This window comes from Sesamum indicum, linkage group LG3 (genome assembly GCF_026168435.1).
Source record: "Sesamum indicum cultivar Baizhima isolate 11 linkage group LG3, ASM2616843v1, whole genome shotgun sequence".
Lineage (NCBI taxonomy): Eukaryota > Viridiplantae > Streptophyta > Magnoliopsida > Lamiales > Pedaliaceae > Sesamum > Sesamum indicum.
In genome coordinates, this window is record NC_142659.1 from 559,140 (window position 1) to 574,728 (window position 15,589).

A 15,589-nucleotide genomic window follows, 5' to 3' on the forward strand; every position below is an offset into this window, starting at 1 on the left:
AAAATATTCCTTCTCCATGCACATATGCTGCCATATATTGATTCTCCATTCACTTCTCACCCTCCCCATCCCCATCCCCACAACAGACCACCTTTCTTCTCCATCATTCATCAATCACACAATGATGGTTCCAGAAATGGAGGTATGTCTATCACATTCACATGGCTGTATATGCAGGATTGAAGTATAGCATCCATGGATCAAATATTCTTCTAATTCTCTCATCATTTGCAGAAACCTCGAATCACAGAGATAAAGGTCAGGATGGATTGCAACGGATGCGTTCACAAGATCAAGAAGGCCTTGCACGGCATCACCGGTTAGCAACTCTGTCGACATAACGATATCGAGCTTGTTTTCTTGTCATAATTATGTAGGTGTGTCGGTTGCCTAACGAAAGGTTTGTACATGGCATGGCAGGTATATATGATCTCTATGTTGATTTCCCTCAGCAGAAAATAACAATAGTCGGTTGGGCTGATCCTGCCAAGATTGTCAAAGCCATCAAGAAGACAAGAAAAACTGCAATCATTTGTTCACATACGGAACAATCTGATGAACCAGCTCAACCAACACCAGAACCAGCACCTGAAAACGGCACACCTGAGGGCTCAGGTGAATCACCACCACCACAGGAGTCTACCAACCCACCGCCAGAACAGCCACCGGCAGAAGCAACGCCACCAGCTGAGGCACAGAAAGAACCACCAACACCACCAGAGAATCCACCAACAGAGGCAAAACCATCACAGGAATCTGATAACGATCCGCCAAGCCAGTCGAGTCAGCCCTCTAAACCAAAAGAACATGAAGAAATTCATGTCATATATCACCATCCACCCGACTATGGATATCGGTACGCCTATCCTCATTACGTCCCAAACGACAATAGCAGACAATGGAACGCCTATCCCACCCGTCCAGGATTCAGAGTAGAGCCACCTCAACCACCACAGCCACCTCAACCTGTTTATGTGACTCACAGCTACAACACATACAGGCCATCCCCCTATACAACTGAATATGCATATCCACAATCACCACCAGGATACTCATACTACAGTAGACCAGACAACTACAATCAGGCGTATTACAGTGGGAGCAACGGAAACGGAAACGGCAATGGCAACATCACATCAATGTTCAGCGAGGAAAATCCAAATGCATGTACCATAGTATGAGAGCTAAAGAAGCAAGACCGTGTGAAACGCAGGGAGTCGATGTTGCTTCAAGAGAGACGCGCATCAAATGTTAAAGGAGGAAAATAAGCAAACTCGAGAATTTTCTTTGACAACTATACTTAGAGATGAGTTTGTTGCTAATTTTGAGCAATTAGATTCCTGGCTTGTAAGAGAAAGCATATATTCTCTTTGGTTGAGAACTAATTAATTGTATTTGTAGGTAGCATTTCATTCAGTGTAAAAGCATCCGAATAAAGCTGCCTCATCCTACCTTCATATCTATCCATGTCTATATGCAACATTAGACACAAAGCGAATAGTGTAACAAATTATCCAATGCATTTTGAGAACGTTTGGATAGGCGGGAGTCGAAAGTGCAGTGCTTTAGTTGCATGGTTTCACGATGATCAAACATCTAAACAAGAATTCAAAATCAAGCTAAAAGCTTTGTGATACCTTCTTAATTCTTGAAACCTGTCTCAATTCCCCCCCTTCTACTAATAACATTAAGTTTGAGATTAACAAAGACCGATTAGTGCATGAATGCAAAAGAATTTCTAAATATTTCCAATCTCAAAAGGAAGTTGGGAAAAATAAAGAATACGAGTCACAAACATTTGAACCAGAGGTATTCATGGTGTGATTTTGGTTTTTTTAAATTCATTTTCAAATGCGATTTTATAAAATAATTTTTTAAATTGCTACTTTTAAAATCAAAACCAAAGGAGTGATTTTGGACGGTTGCAGGCTGTTTGGAGATTTTAATACTTAAACAAAAATAAGACATTGAGATCAATAAAAATAAAAATATGAAACAAGTATTTGTAGGTAGCAATCAAAATACTTTCCCAACATCACACCCACAAAAAAAAGACAACCTTGCCAACATCATTTCAGTTAAATTGACAAAGCACTAGTCAAAGGAGAGGAAGCTATTAGCCATGCTTCAAGAACAGCACATTTTGGTTATTTCTTCAAATCTTTAGCTTCCAAAAAGAGTGGGACACATGTAAAGACAGTACCTTTATTCTACCACCACCAACCCTGATTCGAAACAACTCCTGAGTTGGACAAAACCCAGTTAGTATATCTCTATTATGTCATAAAACCATTTTCTTTAGTATGGGCCCTACTACACATCATTAGGCCCGCCTTATATGGGCCCATTGCTTGGGAAGGCCTGTATTAAATGGGCCCATTTCTTGAGAAGACCTGCTTAATATGATAATATCTCAGCCCACAGCCAAAACCCTCGTAAAACCCCTAAAATAGAAGCCCACTGACAAAACAGAGAGCTATACAGCGTTGTTCTTCAGACTGTTGCACCTCGAACAAGCAGCTGCAAGCTTCATCAATGGCGGCGCAGCCCCAGAAAAAGACCAGCCAATCGAACAAGAGGAAGAGAGTCCCCAACCAGAAGTCCGAGGGTGCAACCGCAGTTACCAAGAAACCGAAATTCGCGTCAAATCCTAAGAAACTTAAGCCAAATTCGAACAATGTTCAAAGTAAAGACGGGACAGAAAAGCCATTCAAAATTAAAGGACCTAAAAAGGACCACCAGAAGCCGAGTGTGAAGAAGGATGGAGTGGAGGACTCCAAGAAACTAAGTCGTTTGCGCTCAAAGGTTCGATTTTTTTTCCTTCTTTTCCCCCCTTTTTCAGAGTGGGGATGTTGGTTTTTTCTGTATGGGGTGTGAGGTTTTGGTGGAGCTGTTAATATTAGTTGGGTGTAACACTTTTATGTTATGTGTTATTAGCTGCGAGTTGTAGCTTTGGCTCAGGTGTTCTGTCTTTGCACCTCAGCGATGTATGAGTTTGAGTATGTTGGGGCTTAGTTTCAATCTCGTGAAGCAAGACTTAGCCCTGGGCATTATTTGAGAATGAGGGATTAGGAAAATCCTCCACGTTGATTTTGCATATATTATGGAAATGACGAGTTTGAGCAAGATTTTGCTACCAGTATAAGTTACAACTGCTACGTGCTGTAGGGAATGGTGTAGTAGGAAATACTAACATTTCTTTTGTTACTCAATTGATTTATTTTTCCCAGGAACTAGCTGAAGCAAGGAAAAAGAAGAGGAAGAAGCATTACTCACTGGAACAAGTCAGTCTTACACTTTTGACCTACTCTTTCCGGTTCTGCTTTTCTGTTGCAATCTACTATCTCATTCATGGTCTGATCAAGTATGCCAAAGCTAAAAAAGTAATGGTGATTTGTGCTATGCCAATTTCCTAATAAACGAATGGTCATTTCTGCTGTTTGCACTGAGTAAAATTTCTTTTGTATTTTCATGGTGAAGAATTGCATGTGACAACTTTAAAGGCAATTGTTGTTGTTCATCTAATTAGGCATGCTTTTATGCAGATCTTATTATGTGATATTTAACCATTTATACAGCATAGCTCTAACACTTCTATGTGTCATTCATTCATATTGGTCCCTTTGCTTTGAGTTTGCATTAATACAGATCAGTTATCTGATTTTGTCATGCACTTGTGCTTCTGCTTTCTTGGGATTTCTTTGAGTCCCTTTTGCTAAGTTATTTCCTGACCCTGCCCTATGTACCACCTCTTTTACTTATTTTTACTAGGAGCTGGCATTGCTTTGGGAGAAGATGAGATGTCGAAATATTGCAAAAGAAGATAGATCAAAGTATGCTATTTTGTTGTGAATTTTACTAGTAAAATTCTAGCCCCATGGACTTCTTTGCACTTCGATCCATTTAATTAGAAGAAAAAGGCACTTGATGAGTTCCAGTTTTAACATAATTTGTATGTCTTAATTGTAAGGTTGGTAAGTGAAGCACTGCAAAAGATGAAGGGGAAGATTTCTGAAATTGCAAGCTCTCACGTTTCATCTCGCGTTCTTCAGGTTTCCACATCTGCACCTCCAATATATGTCCACCTACCATCATTGCCTTCTGATCTTTTTCGAATTTTTGAAGTTCCTCTGTTTATGGTAATAAATTGATTTGCTGTTTGGGGATGCAGACTTGCGTTAAACATTGTACACAAGATGAAAGAAATGCTGTGTTCATGGAGCTTCGTCCACATTTTATTGCTCTTGCAAGCAATACTTATGCAGTTCATCTTGTTACAAAGATGTTAGATCATGGTACCTTTTACCTGGAAAATCTCTCAATGTGATCTTTGAGATTGAACACCCTACCCCCTCCACTTTGGAGGTTTAGTTATGGCTGTGTTAATCTTGTTTCTCAAATCAGTCCTTTATTTGTATTCTTTTTCAGCACCCAAAGAACAGCTAGCAGAATTTATTTCATCGCTCCATGGTCATGTCGCTTCTCTTCTTCGACATATGGTTGGCTCTGTAGGTATGATGGCACAACTTTAAATTTCAATAATAGCCCTGTAGTTCAGTCTACAGCAAGCTGGTTAACAGAATCTGCATTGTAGTTACATCACCTTGAGACATGAACTTCAGGATCCATGTAAAAAACTGATTCAAATGTGTCAAATCTTGGTTAATTGGTTGATTTTGGTTTACTAATAGCTTTGAAGAACTTAAGCCTGTGTATGCACTGTGTTGTTATAGTTATCCAAAGTGCAAGATTCGTTCTTGCTTTACATTGTAAATGTTTTACGTTGCTTGTGTTAGCAGGATTGCTTAAATGTATATAACATGCTTTTGCAGTTATTGAACATGCGTATAACCTGGGGAATGCTACTCAGAAGCAAGCTCTTCTTATGGAACTATATTCGCCGGAGCTTCAGTTATTTAAGGATTTGGTTGCAATGAAAGAGAACCGGTAATGCATTCACTTTAATATTGTGAAGTGTGTGCATCGAGATATCACTATAGTCAAATACAACGTTTCTTTCTGAACCCTGCAAGTTTTTTATTGGTGAGCGATGAAAGAATATAAGAGGGTAGTCCATTGACTTAAAATCAAATTTAAAATTCAGTTGCATGTCCTACCACATGTCTTTACGGCATTGATTGGATGTCTGAACCCTGAGAATCTGAGATGAATCAGACATGATGAGTATGTTGAAATTTCTTGATAATTCTGGATTCCTGCTTTTGGCTTGCTGTGTGCCTGGTTCACAATAGACTAATTCCATCACAGATTAGAAGATGTAATTTCCAAGTTGCAGTTGCAAAAGTCATCAGTTTTACGTCACATGACATCCGTACTCCAACCAATTCTAGAGAAAGGGATATTGGACCATTCCATTGTACACAGAGCATTAATGGAATATTTAAACATCGCAGATCAGGTACTATTTATGTTCATGGACTCTTTCTATTTCTTTGTACTCCAGCTGCCTGAAACTTTAAGAATTCCTGTGTGTCTAATCCTTTCTGTCTATCTAAATCTATTTTTTTTTAAGTCTTCTGCCGCAGATGTTATTCAACAGCTCTCAGGTTCGTTTCTTGTTCGGATGATCCACACCAAGGATGGATCCAGGCTCGGTATGCTCTGTATCAGGCATGGGAGTGCAAAGGTTCACCACCAATTCACAAGAAGTTTACAATAGACACAATCATTTTGATTTAGTTATACTTTGTCTCTTGTATTTGGGATATTTTGGTCTGATTTTTTCAATTGTTCTCAAACTTCCATTACATGCTATATTCTTTTAGGAGCGAAAGAAAATTATCAAAGGCATCAAAGGCCATGTTGACAAAATAGCTAAAGACAAGTTTGGGAGTATGGTATGACTTTGCCAGTTATTGACTCATTGCTTCTTCATTCCACTTTGCTTTCATGGGCTTAAATATAAACTTGATGATAGCTTTTTATTTTAAGGCGGCTAAATCAGGAAAAAGGATATAGTGGTCAGACTTTTTGTGTTTAGCTGACTTTCTGGCTCTCTGATCAATGACTATTTCAGGTACTTGTCTGCATTTTTTCAGTTGTTGATGATACAAAACTTGTGTCAAAGGTCTGGTTCCTCATATTTTAGGCTTTGGGCAAATTTTTCCTACTCCAAATATGATCCCTTCTGAGCATTCTATTCACATTCTTGCAGGTTATAATCCGTGAGCTTGAAGGGAACTTGAAAGAGCTTCTTTTGGATCAGGTTGGTTAGTAATGTAACTAGTGGCTATCCTTTTTGGAGTTCCTAATAGAGAATGCAGTTCATGCTTGGTTGTAATGTTGTTGAAATTTCAAAACAATTTTGTTTTGGTCTCAGATAGTTTTACGTCTATTTAAACTCTGTTCCACATGCATAAAATTATCTCTGTAGTGGACATATGAGGGCGGAAAATTGCTTGGACCTAATCATATGATATTGTTTTCTTGATGCAGAATGGAAGGCGCCCTTTCCTGCAGCTTCTGCATCCTAATTGTGCACGATATTTCAGTCCTGATGATTTAACATCTTTAAGCCTACCTATTCCATCCCTGAAAAATAAGGCAACATCCTCTTCTTTTTCCTCTTTGTCCTTGGGTGTCATTATAGAATTTGAACTGCCTCTGGGGATGATGACAAGTTGAACAAGGTATTTCCGTTCTTTATTTCAGGGTGAGTCAGATGGTGGTGAAACTGTTGAAGAAGATAAGGATGGTGAAGGTGATCATTCCAATGCAAGTATACAACTAAATGAGGGTGGTAAGAAGGATTCTTTTAAGCGGAGACAGGAGTTGCTCGTCAACAGTGGGCTTGCCGAGGTTTGTACTTTATGCTGTTGCTTTCTGGGAACCTTACATTTTGTCCTCTGTGGGTGTGAGTGTTCTTGTGCTCTTTACTCGTCCCCTCTTTGTTTTGGTCTTTTTAATAAGTTTTCCATGTCAAATTTTACAATGAACATTTTTTCCCCTTTAGGTTTATGGAAAACAAGCTTTGTAGTGCTGCTTTACAATTTAATGTGATTGTTGATAATGTAATGTTGTTTCCAGTCTTAATTGTTTAAAATGTCATTTTGGCAGAAACTTATTGATGCATGTGGTGAAATGGCAGAAGGTTTGCTAAGATCTAAATACGGGAAAGAGGTCATATATGAGGTAGTGTCTTCTCATTTTCAAATTTTAATGTAATATATGTAACGTCACCAAATTCTGTTAGTTAATTTGATGACTCATACAATATAAACCACTGCCTGGTGGTGGCAAATTGTCCGCATTTGAGAATGAAACCAGCCAATTCCTTGTTAATTCTATTTCCTGAATTTGATGAACGTCCTTGTTCTGCATCTTACCAGTTGATTTGAGCTACAACAAGTTGACATGCTAGTGGTCTTTCCTTGAGCTGTTTAAATCACGCCTCTGCATTTTTTTCATTAGCTTTGGTCTTTTGTTATCTAAAAATTGATCAAACTGCATAAAAAAGAAGAGCCTTTTCTTGTCCTTTTTTTCTCAATGGTATTTTGTAGGGCCATCTCAACAACTTTGTTAACCTGTGTTACGACCATCTTTTGGGTGGAAAAGGAGGAAATAACTGTTAATGAGAGAGCTCGAAATGTCACTATTCTAAGTAGCAAATCAAGGTGCCTGATCCAGTAAAATTTGTAGCATTGATGTGCCCAAATCTTGTTCTTTGTATTACAAATGTCAACATGGATATTTTGGATTATTCACCAGAATGACTTGATTAGTTTGGTAGCCTGTGGATTATTGAGTTGTATAGTGGAAGCATGTGTAGGTTGCTACTGGAGGTTCTGATCGTATACTACGTCCTGCTTTGGATGAAAAGTTGGGCAAGTTTCATGAAGCAATAGCATCTATTGCTGCCCAGCCTAAGCCAGATGAACCCGAGGAAGAGCATATTTTGGAGCACTTTCACTCAAGTAGGACCATCAGGAAACTTATTCTTGACTGCCCGGAATTTGCTTCTACCCTATGGGAAAAAGCTTTGAAAGGAAAATGTGCAGTCTGGGTGAAAGGTCACAGGTTAGAGTCATTGATTAACGTTTCCCTGTTACCATTTCTGAGTTTGAGTTATGTAATTTTCTCATATCATCATCTCTTCAGTTCGAAGGTAATTAGTGCATTCTTGGAAACCTCAAACTCGGCGGTAAAGGAGTTGGCAAAAGAAGAATTGCAGCCCTTCATTGAGAAAGGCGATCTGAGTTTACCTGTAGCTCAATGAGTCCATCTGAAACGACTAAATCAACGACAGTCCACCTGATGACTAAATCAGCAGCAGGGAATAACAAGGAAACATATCCCTCAGGAAGCATGAAATCGCTGGCTTAGCTGATGACATGCATTGAAGTTTACCTGCTGAGGCCATATTCTGGGCCATCTTCTGCCCCGTCAAATGAGTTGTCTTCGTTCCGTGTGCTTGGAGAAGAAAAATTTTGGAGCTTAAGCTGTGATTGTTGATGGAACAGTGTTTTATTCTACTTTATGCATATGTGAAATATGTTAACTGTTAATCTTAAGAACGCATAAGGAATTGCTTTCTCTTCTAGTTTTTATGAGTTACATGAATGTTAAGAAGTTACAAGACAATCAAGTAACCTAGGATCTGATGGTGCCATGTAAGATGGAAGTTATGTGGAAAATGTTAAAGAAAATATACGGAACATGCAATGTTTATTGGTTTCTTGCATAGCACATTTAGACAAAAAGAGTGTTCTTTCCGGTCAGTACTGAAAGATCTGACAGCTGTTCTTGGCTGTATTCTGCATGCATCTGTTTCCTATCATTAACCCAGCCCTTAAATCTTCCAGCTGCTTGTGATTGATTGTTCTGTGGTGAGGATACCCCTTGTACTGATAGTTCGATGGGTTGAACACCGGCAATTCTTTTTCTCTTGTTGCATTGATGTTGGGAGAATCTTTTCTTGATGTTATAGCATTGGTTTTCAGACATTTTTCTATGATTGTTGCCTCCTCTTTGAGTTTGGTGCGAAGCTCCTTGATACGCCTATTAATTTGACTGAATCTCAACGGCTCTTTATATGGTGTTTGGATCTTTACATTTGTATGTCTGAGGAGTTCACTGTTGGTACGAGGAATTGTGTTGCACTCAGAGCAGGAAATGGTCTTCCTCTCTAAATCAAATGCTGCTCTTCTTCCATTATCGGATAAACAGTAATATGCCTGTCATGGCAAAGAGATGCTGTAACAACCTAAAAGTCGTAAAGACACACAGATTGTCTCCCTCTCTGTCTCTCCCACACACACATATGTATATATATGTATTGAATAAACAGAAACAGCCTGAGGATTGATTTCTATCATCGATATCGACATACATATGTTTCCAAAGCAAGCAGAAGAGTTTGACAGTTGATTTCTGATATCTGAACATTGATTCTTGAACAATTCCCAGACACATAAAAAAGGAACATCAATTTTTAACATAAACATAAGCTCTAAGGAAACCCACCTCAGACACAAGTTTGAATGCAGTTTCAGCCTTTGAGTGCTTGTTTTTATCAGGATGAAGCTGCAAAGCTATATGAAATCAAGCAAAAAACCATCTAAGCTTCTAAAAACATTCATGACCGCAACATTCAAAATCATGCCATTACTCCTTACCTAGCTTATGATACTGCTTCCTTATCCCATCTACATCTGCATTTTCATTAACCTACGAAAAAGAACGTAAAAATCGAAAACATACCACATCCCAATAAAGGAAAAAGAAAAATAGCAAAAAAATCGACATCAAGAACGTCGAAAAACATACTCTGAGCACAAGGTACCAGTTGATAAACGGTGGCTTGTTCCTACGAGAGTGGTGAAATTTTGCACAGGCACTTGCACGAGCCAAGAGCTCACAAATCTCTGTAGCTAACTGGGATTTTTCTTGTTCATTTCCAACTATCATGCCCATTGAGCAAGATGAAAAAAGAGTAAAATGTAACAATGTGAAAGGAAATGAGCATATAATGGATGGTAAATGTTATGAATGTATGTAAAGAATAGAGCTGTTTTTATTAAATTTTGAATAAATGTATCCATTTAAGGAGTCAAGTGGAGCAGTTAAGAAAAAAGAGCTGGATTTTATGGATTTTTTTAAATCTTGAAATCCTTTTTTTTTTTAATTTACTTTTTATTTGTAAAATGGATTGCAAATTGAAATCTCAAATGTGGTCTTGAAAATCTGGAATTTACAAATTTATCCCATTTGATTTAAATAAATTATTATTATTATTTTGATAGTCCTTGCTATGCTAGTTAGTCTATGTAAAATGTGATTTCCAATGAAATTTTAAATTGACTATTAATTTGTCTTGCTCGTTTGAGTTCAAACCTAGCAGCCTCAATAGCTTTGGAATTTGTACGAAAATTTGTGCACAATTACATTGACTATTACTATTATAATCCTGATAATAGAACTTGAATAACTCAATTCATGTATTATAATTCCTTGGAAAGTCAAACTTGAAATAAATAATAATACTCTAATTCTCTTGTATTTATAGTAAAATCCTGATTTATTATTATTATTTTTTTGAAACCTTATAAGTAGATATTTCTAACCAAATATTTATATGGAACTCCTCCCCATTAAGGTAATAATGTGATACAATTAAGTTATTAATACTAAATTGTCATTCTAAGAATAACATTATAAAAATACACAAAATATGTATATATATATATATAGATATTGTTCCTTTTAATTTAAATTTTTTTAATGGGATTCAAAAGGGACAGAGGAATAACATTGTAATTTTTCACACCTAAAAGGGAATTCTCCGAAGTGCCCTTTCACAATATTAAAATACAACCTTTACCTTATTTACTCTCTCATTAAAGTAGCTCATTTCTGCTTCAATAGGCTGTACTCTGCAATATTTAAACAAGTGTGATGTTGCACGTGAAAGTTTCAAATATTTCCACCTTTTTTTGCTAGGAATCATTTCATTTAAACAAACACATTAGTCTGAATTTTCTATTTCAAATCGATGTGTTTAATTATCATAAATTAGATTTTCTCAAGACAGACAACGTACTACGTTAAATATGTTTTTGGATATTGTAGTCCATGTCAAAATCCTTATTAGTGTAGTATAAAATAGAGACTTTTTTTTTTTTTGAAAAAAAATATAACTAAGATAATTTTCTTGGTTCTTATTCAGATAAGTTGATGCTAAATGCATATCAACGTTGTAATAATGCATGGTCTAAGATCTGGATGGAAGCTGTAGGAAACAATTCTGAAATCAACACAAATAGCTCTAGAGGTGTTGGACCCTACGATGAAGCTAATGAAGTTGTTTGATGGTCGTATAAGAATTGTAACATTAGTAATGAGGTGTTGTTTATAGGTCTGAGTCAATGATGCAATACCCGTTATGCCACATGTCCTATCATCAATGACCATAATTTTAGGATGTTGGGTCCAACGGGTTGGCCCGTTCCAAATAAAAAACCACGGATCATAATATGATGTTGATATTGTGGTATTTCTCAACTAAGGAAGGATTTTACCCACAGTTGATTAGTGTAAATTACATTGACACTTTTTATGGTTAGATTAAAATACACAAATACCCTCTTATCTTTTGTAAAATTATAAATATGCCTCTTAAGGTTATAGTTGTAATTACAAACAAACTCCTTATTCAAAACTAAAGCTTACACATACTCCCCTTGAAAAATATTACACTAATACCCCTCGAAAGGTGTATTTATAATTTCGCAAATAACATGAGGTGTTTGTATGTTTTGGTTTAATCTCAAAGGTTTCTATTGTAATTTACCCTTATATCTATCAGTTAAAAAAGCATGTTCCTGCAGATGAAATTTCTGCTACTTCTCATTTCCCAGAGGCTTTTTGAAATATATGTAATATGGCTAGAGAATATGTAGTTGGAGTAGTTGCAACTTTCACATACATTTACCAACCAAAGCACTGCTTTGGATGATGAGAAGATCTACAAAGCCAGGCCAACAATGGAAGAAGCATGGAACAATCCAAGAGCACTTATCACTGTTTACCTTCAGAACATAATACATAAATTTCCCCAAAGTTTAGTTCTGAAATCTTGGAAGACCGAGGAAAAGAATAACTGTACAGAGTATTAGTCTTGGTGGATACTTAAATAGGCTGGAAAAGATGAGAAACAGAGCTGGGTAAGCAAGTCTTTTCAACAGTTGATACAATCCTATATATTCTGCTGAGATGTTCACAAAGGGTGAACTCAGACAGACTTATCAGTCAACCTAGTTGCAAGAATCATGATATTTTATGCTAAATCTGGTCCAATCTGAAGCTATGAAAATGAAGAGATTAATGATCTTCAAGTTTCTCATTTTGCCCAAGAGTATGTTGAGCATAGAGTTGTACCAAGTACGTTTAAGAGTAAGTTCGTATCAACCACCATAACGGTATTTTAGCTCTTCCGGAGGCTCCTCTTCCATTATACCTGAACCTGTAGTAGCTAAGTACTCGCGGATGGTTGTCTTACGATCTCCAAGAAATGTATGATCGAGGAAGTTGTCGTAGGCCGTTTCACTAAGGTTCTTTGCTGCCAATACGCTGCGAATAGTTTCATATTTGTCATGATATGAGTGGTGGGAATGGCATTACTAGCCAAGTAAGTTGCATACCGGTGCTTTGTTTTCGCTAATATAAGGAAAATGGGGAAAGTGACCAAGCAAGGTGGAGATGTGTAAGGGACAATTGGGAGATAAATAATCAATTGCCAGTAGAGGAAATTTTTTATAAGTAGAAAAACCCTATATATGTAATTTCAGCACTTACCAATGCCGCAGATAAACACGACATGGTAGGATATCATCCACCCAAATTTTGTCAACGCCATAACGTCCATAACGTTGAAAGAAGATTTCTTTACTTCCTGCCACCAAATGTCCAGAAAATTAGTAAAACGGGCAAAGTGCTTGTACATCGATAATGTCAAGCTGATCCTTAAATGTTCAACTTTTAGTGGGTTCCAATATCAGATAAAACTTTTAAAGTCCTTGTCTTGGTAATACGATCATCGTTTATCCTTTGACATTAGAGGTTTTAGTGAACAAGAACCTTGATTAGAGATTTAGAATAAATCTCACACAAAGATAATAAAGGTGGAATATCTTTGCAGGCCATTTGATCCCAACATGACAAATAACCAGATACAAAATATTATTACTATGCTTGTGAGAATCAGAAAATAACCTTTACATCTGTTCAGAAAGTACTCTTCATCACTATAACGTGCACATAGTACCTGCATCAATGCCCGTTGGAAGTCTGTCACGAAACCATGAATGAGAGAGTTATGCCATAGACAAAAAAGGAAAATAGTCTTGTCTTGCTCACCGATGGAGTTGTGTAAAGCAACCCATTAAATGTTTCTGGTATCACCTAAAGATACAAAGTTCACATTATAACCATGTCAAGCAAAGACTAAATTGAAGGTATAAAAATAACTCATAAAGATGCGACTCACTGCCAAAAACCGGAATTCATGCTCCCTTTCAATAAAAGATGGTATCTGAATTTAAAGGCAAAACCCAGGTTAAGATCCATTTCTCAAACTCAAATTTGAATTATGAGAGCAAAGCAAATGATCTTATACCTCAGATCTCTGTATCTCAAAAGTGGTAACTACAAGAGTTTCATTTTCACAAGGTTCCACACTCAAGCTCGATATCTCCTGCTAGGTAATTAAGTATTGCATCAGTGACTAAACATAATAATAGCTCTTTTTGTTGCACGACTATGTCTCTGAGCTTGAGGTTTGAATAAAGAAAGAAGAAAGACATGCGCTAAATATAACTAATCAAACACAATTTCCAGAAGCCTTATCTAGTTTTTGTCTCCTTTCATAATTCCAATAGAAAGTCCCAAGTCTAATTACCAAAGGCATAAATAGCAGAAACCCATCAATTAACTGTTTTCTTCCATCTTCCGCCACTACAGGTACAAATATAAACATCGGGTTCTATACTCGCAAATTCACAAATATTTCAGCCGAAATTGACCCTTTAAACAAGTAATCAGATTAATATTAGAAGGCAAGCACACATCACCAAGTATGCATAACAAACTCACAACCTATAATTTACATGTTAACACACATAATTCAGCCAAAACTATGTCTTAAGCACAATAGATTAGCTTGATATATTTATGCATGTTTAACTTCTAATCAAGCCTTCAACGATCAAAGTAGGTAATAACACAAAGATAAATGCCCAAGTTTTCCTCTTCTAGTTACACACATACACACACACACATATGTGAACATCCTTTCAGTATAAATCATAAAATAAGTTACTTCAGACAAAACAAAAGCAGTTTATATTTTTTTAAAAAAAAAAAAAAAAAAACAGAAAAAAGCACCTTGGTTTCAGGCTTAGCTATGCCTCTCTCGAAGAAAATAGGAGCAACATGAGCAAACACTCTCCGAAATCCATTCAATTTGGCGACTCTAAAGTTTATCAAATCCGGAAACGTACTCCTTGCACTCCTCTCTGCAAACCATAATTATACCCCGAAAAGAAAAAAAATTAAATGAGCGATCAAAACATTTAACCATAATTATACCCCGAAAAGAAAAAAAAAATTAAAAGAGCGATAAAAAATTAAACTGTAGGATTGATATAAAGCTGCTCCAAAAGCAACCTCATCAACTCCTAACAAGTTAACTCCAAGCAATTGAATTCTGATAAAAATGCAACCAAAAGCTAATAGAAAACAAAAAAATATCATCAGCACTTCAAAGTTCAAAAGCAAACCACTTCCAACAAGGTGATTTTCTCCTTTTTGCACGTCTTTTCTTTTCTTTATTTTTTGAATTTCGAACGGATGGGGATAGGCTACAATCGCACTCACCAGAGAGAAGAGAACCAAAGCCGCATATAGAAACTAGCCCGTCAGGGGAGACGATCCGATCGAAATCGGAGTCATCTTTGAGCTCGAAAGGCAATGTATCGGGGGGAAGCGGGGGGAGAGGCGTCGGCTGCTGAAGCGAATCGCCGATTGACATAGCTGAGGTACGGCGGCGGGATTGGGGAGCGGCGAGCGGAGGAGGAGATATTAAAGGACGGGGGCACGTGAACGACACGTGAGAAAAGAAAACGCGAGACGCACGTGGAAGAAATGGGAAATGAGGAAGCAGTGAAGCTGAGCTCACAGTCACAGTCACAGTCACAGTCGCGGGCGCCATAATGAGAAACACTCAACACCAAACCTGCTACTGCTACTGCTACACTCTCTTCTACACTCAACTAATTTTCCACATGTCTATAATATACCCACAAAATATATCAAAATTATAATTCAAATCAAGTTTGGTCCGACGCTAATTATATCACAATATCGTCATATAATTGAAGTACAATTTAAAAAAAATAATCAATTATATTATAAATATATCACACGTACTCTGTAATTGATTTGCATCAATCCAACCTTATTTGGTTATATATTTTGCCAACTATACATATACTTAGCTATTGAAGTATACTTAACTTGACCTCTTGATATAATTTAATTTTTTTAATTCTTTTATTTAATTATATGAATAGAA

General features: G+C 36.9%; 4 protein-coding genes across 4 annotated transcripts; 2 read left to right on the forward strand and 2 right to left on the reverse strand.

The window, feature by feature from the left end:
• Positions 1-1,461, forward strand: LOC105156862 (uncharacterized). The gene is made up of 3 exons (XM_011073108.3): positions 1-142; positions 235-319; positions 421-1,461. Exons 1-3 carry the CDS (start codon positions 17-19, stop codon positions 1,179-1,181), a joined length of 972 nt encoding a protein of 323 aa, XP_011071410.2. The 5' UTR covers positions 1-16; the 3' UTR covers positions 1,182-1,461.
• A 992-nt stretch (positions 1,462-2,453) lies between these two features.
• On the forward strand, positions 2,454-8,560 carry PUM24 (pumilio 24). The gene is made up of 17 exons (XM_011073109.3): positions 2,454-2,805; positions 3,231-3,284; positions 3,772-3,833; positions 3,971-4,052; positions 4,172-4,295; positions 4,429-4,512; positions 4,833-4,947; positions 5,269-5,419; positions 5,534-5,647; positions 5,787-5,858; positions 6,038-6,088; positions 6,176-6,226; positions 6,457-6,564; positions 6,673-6,819; positions 7,078-7,152; positions 7,790-8,037; positions 8,119-8,560. Exons 1-17 carry the CDS (start codon positions 2,536-2,538, stop codon positions 8,234-8,236), a joined length of 1,926 nt encoding a protein of 641 aa, XP_011071411.1. The 5' UTR covers positions 2,454-2,535; the 3' UTR covers positions 8,237-8,560.
• Positions 8,561-8,636: 76 nt separating this feature from the next.
• LOC105156864 (Chaperone DnaJ-domain superfamily protein) lies at positions 8,637-10,040 on the reverse strand. Its single transcript, XM_011073110.3, has 4 exons — positions 9,787-10,040; positions 9,636-9,687; positions 9,484-9,551; positions 8,637-9,194 (listed from the first exon to the last, which is right to left on the reverse strand). The coding sequence occupies exons 1-4, from the start codon at positions 9,931-9,933 to the stop codon at positions 8,736-8,738; spliced, it is 726 nt and encodes a 241-aa protein (XP_011071412.2). The 5' UTR covers positions 9,934-10,040; the 3' UTR covers positions 8,637-8,735.
• Positions 10,041-12,014: 1,974 nt separating this feature from the next.
• Positions 12,015-15,286, reverse strand: LOC105156865 (uncharacterized). Its single transcript, XM_011073111.3, has 8 exons — positions 14,893-15,286; positions 14,401-14,531; positions 13,634-13,711; positions 13,505-13,549; positions 13,375-13,419; positions 13,231-13,282; positions 12,814-12,910; positions 12,015-12,588 (listed from the first exon to the last, which is right to left on the reverse strand). The coding sequence occupies exons 1-8, from the start codon at positions 15,224-15,226 to the stop codon at positions 12,423-12,425; spliced, it is 948 nt and encodes a 315-aa protein (XP_011071413.1). The 5' UTR covers positions 15,227-15,286; the 3' UTR covers positions 12,015-12,422.
• Between the last annotated feature and the right edge of the window lie 303 nt (positions 15,287-15,589).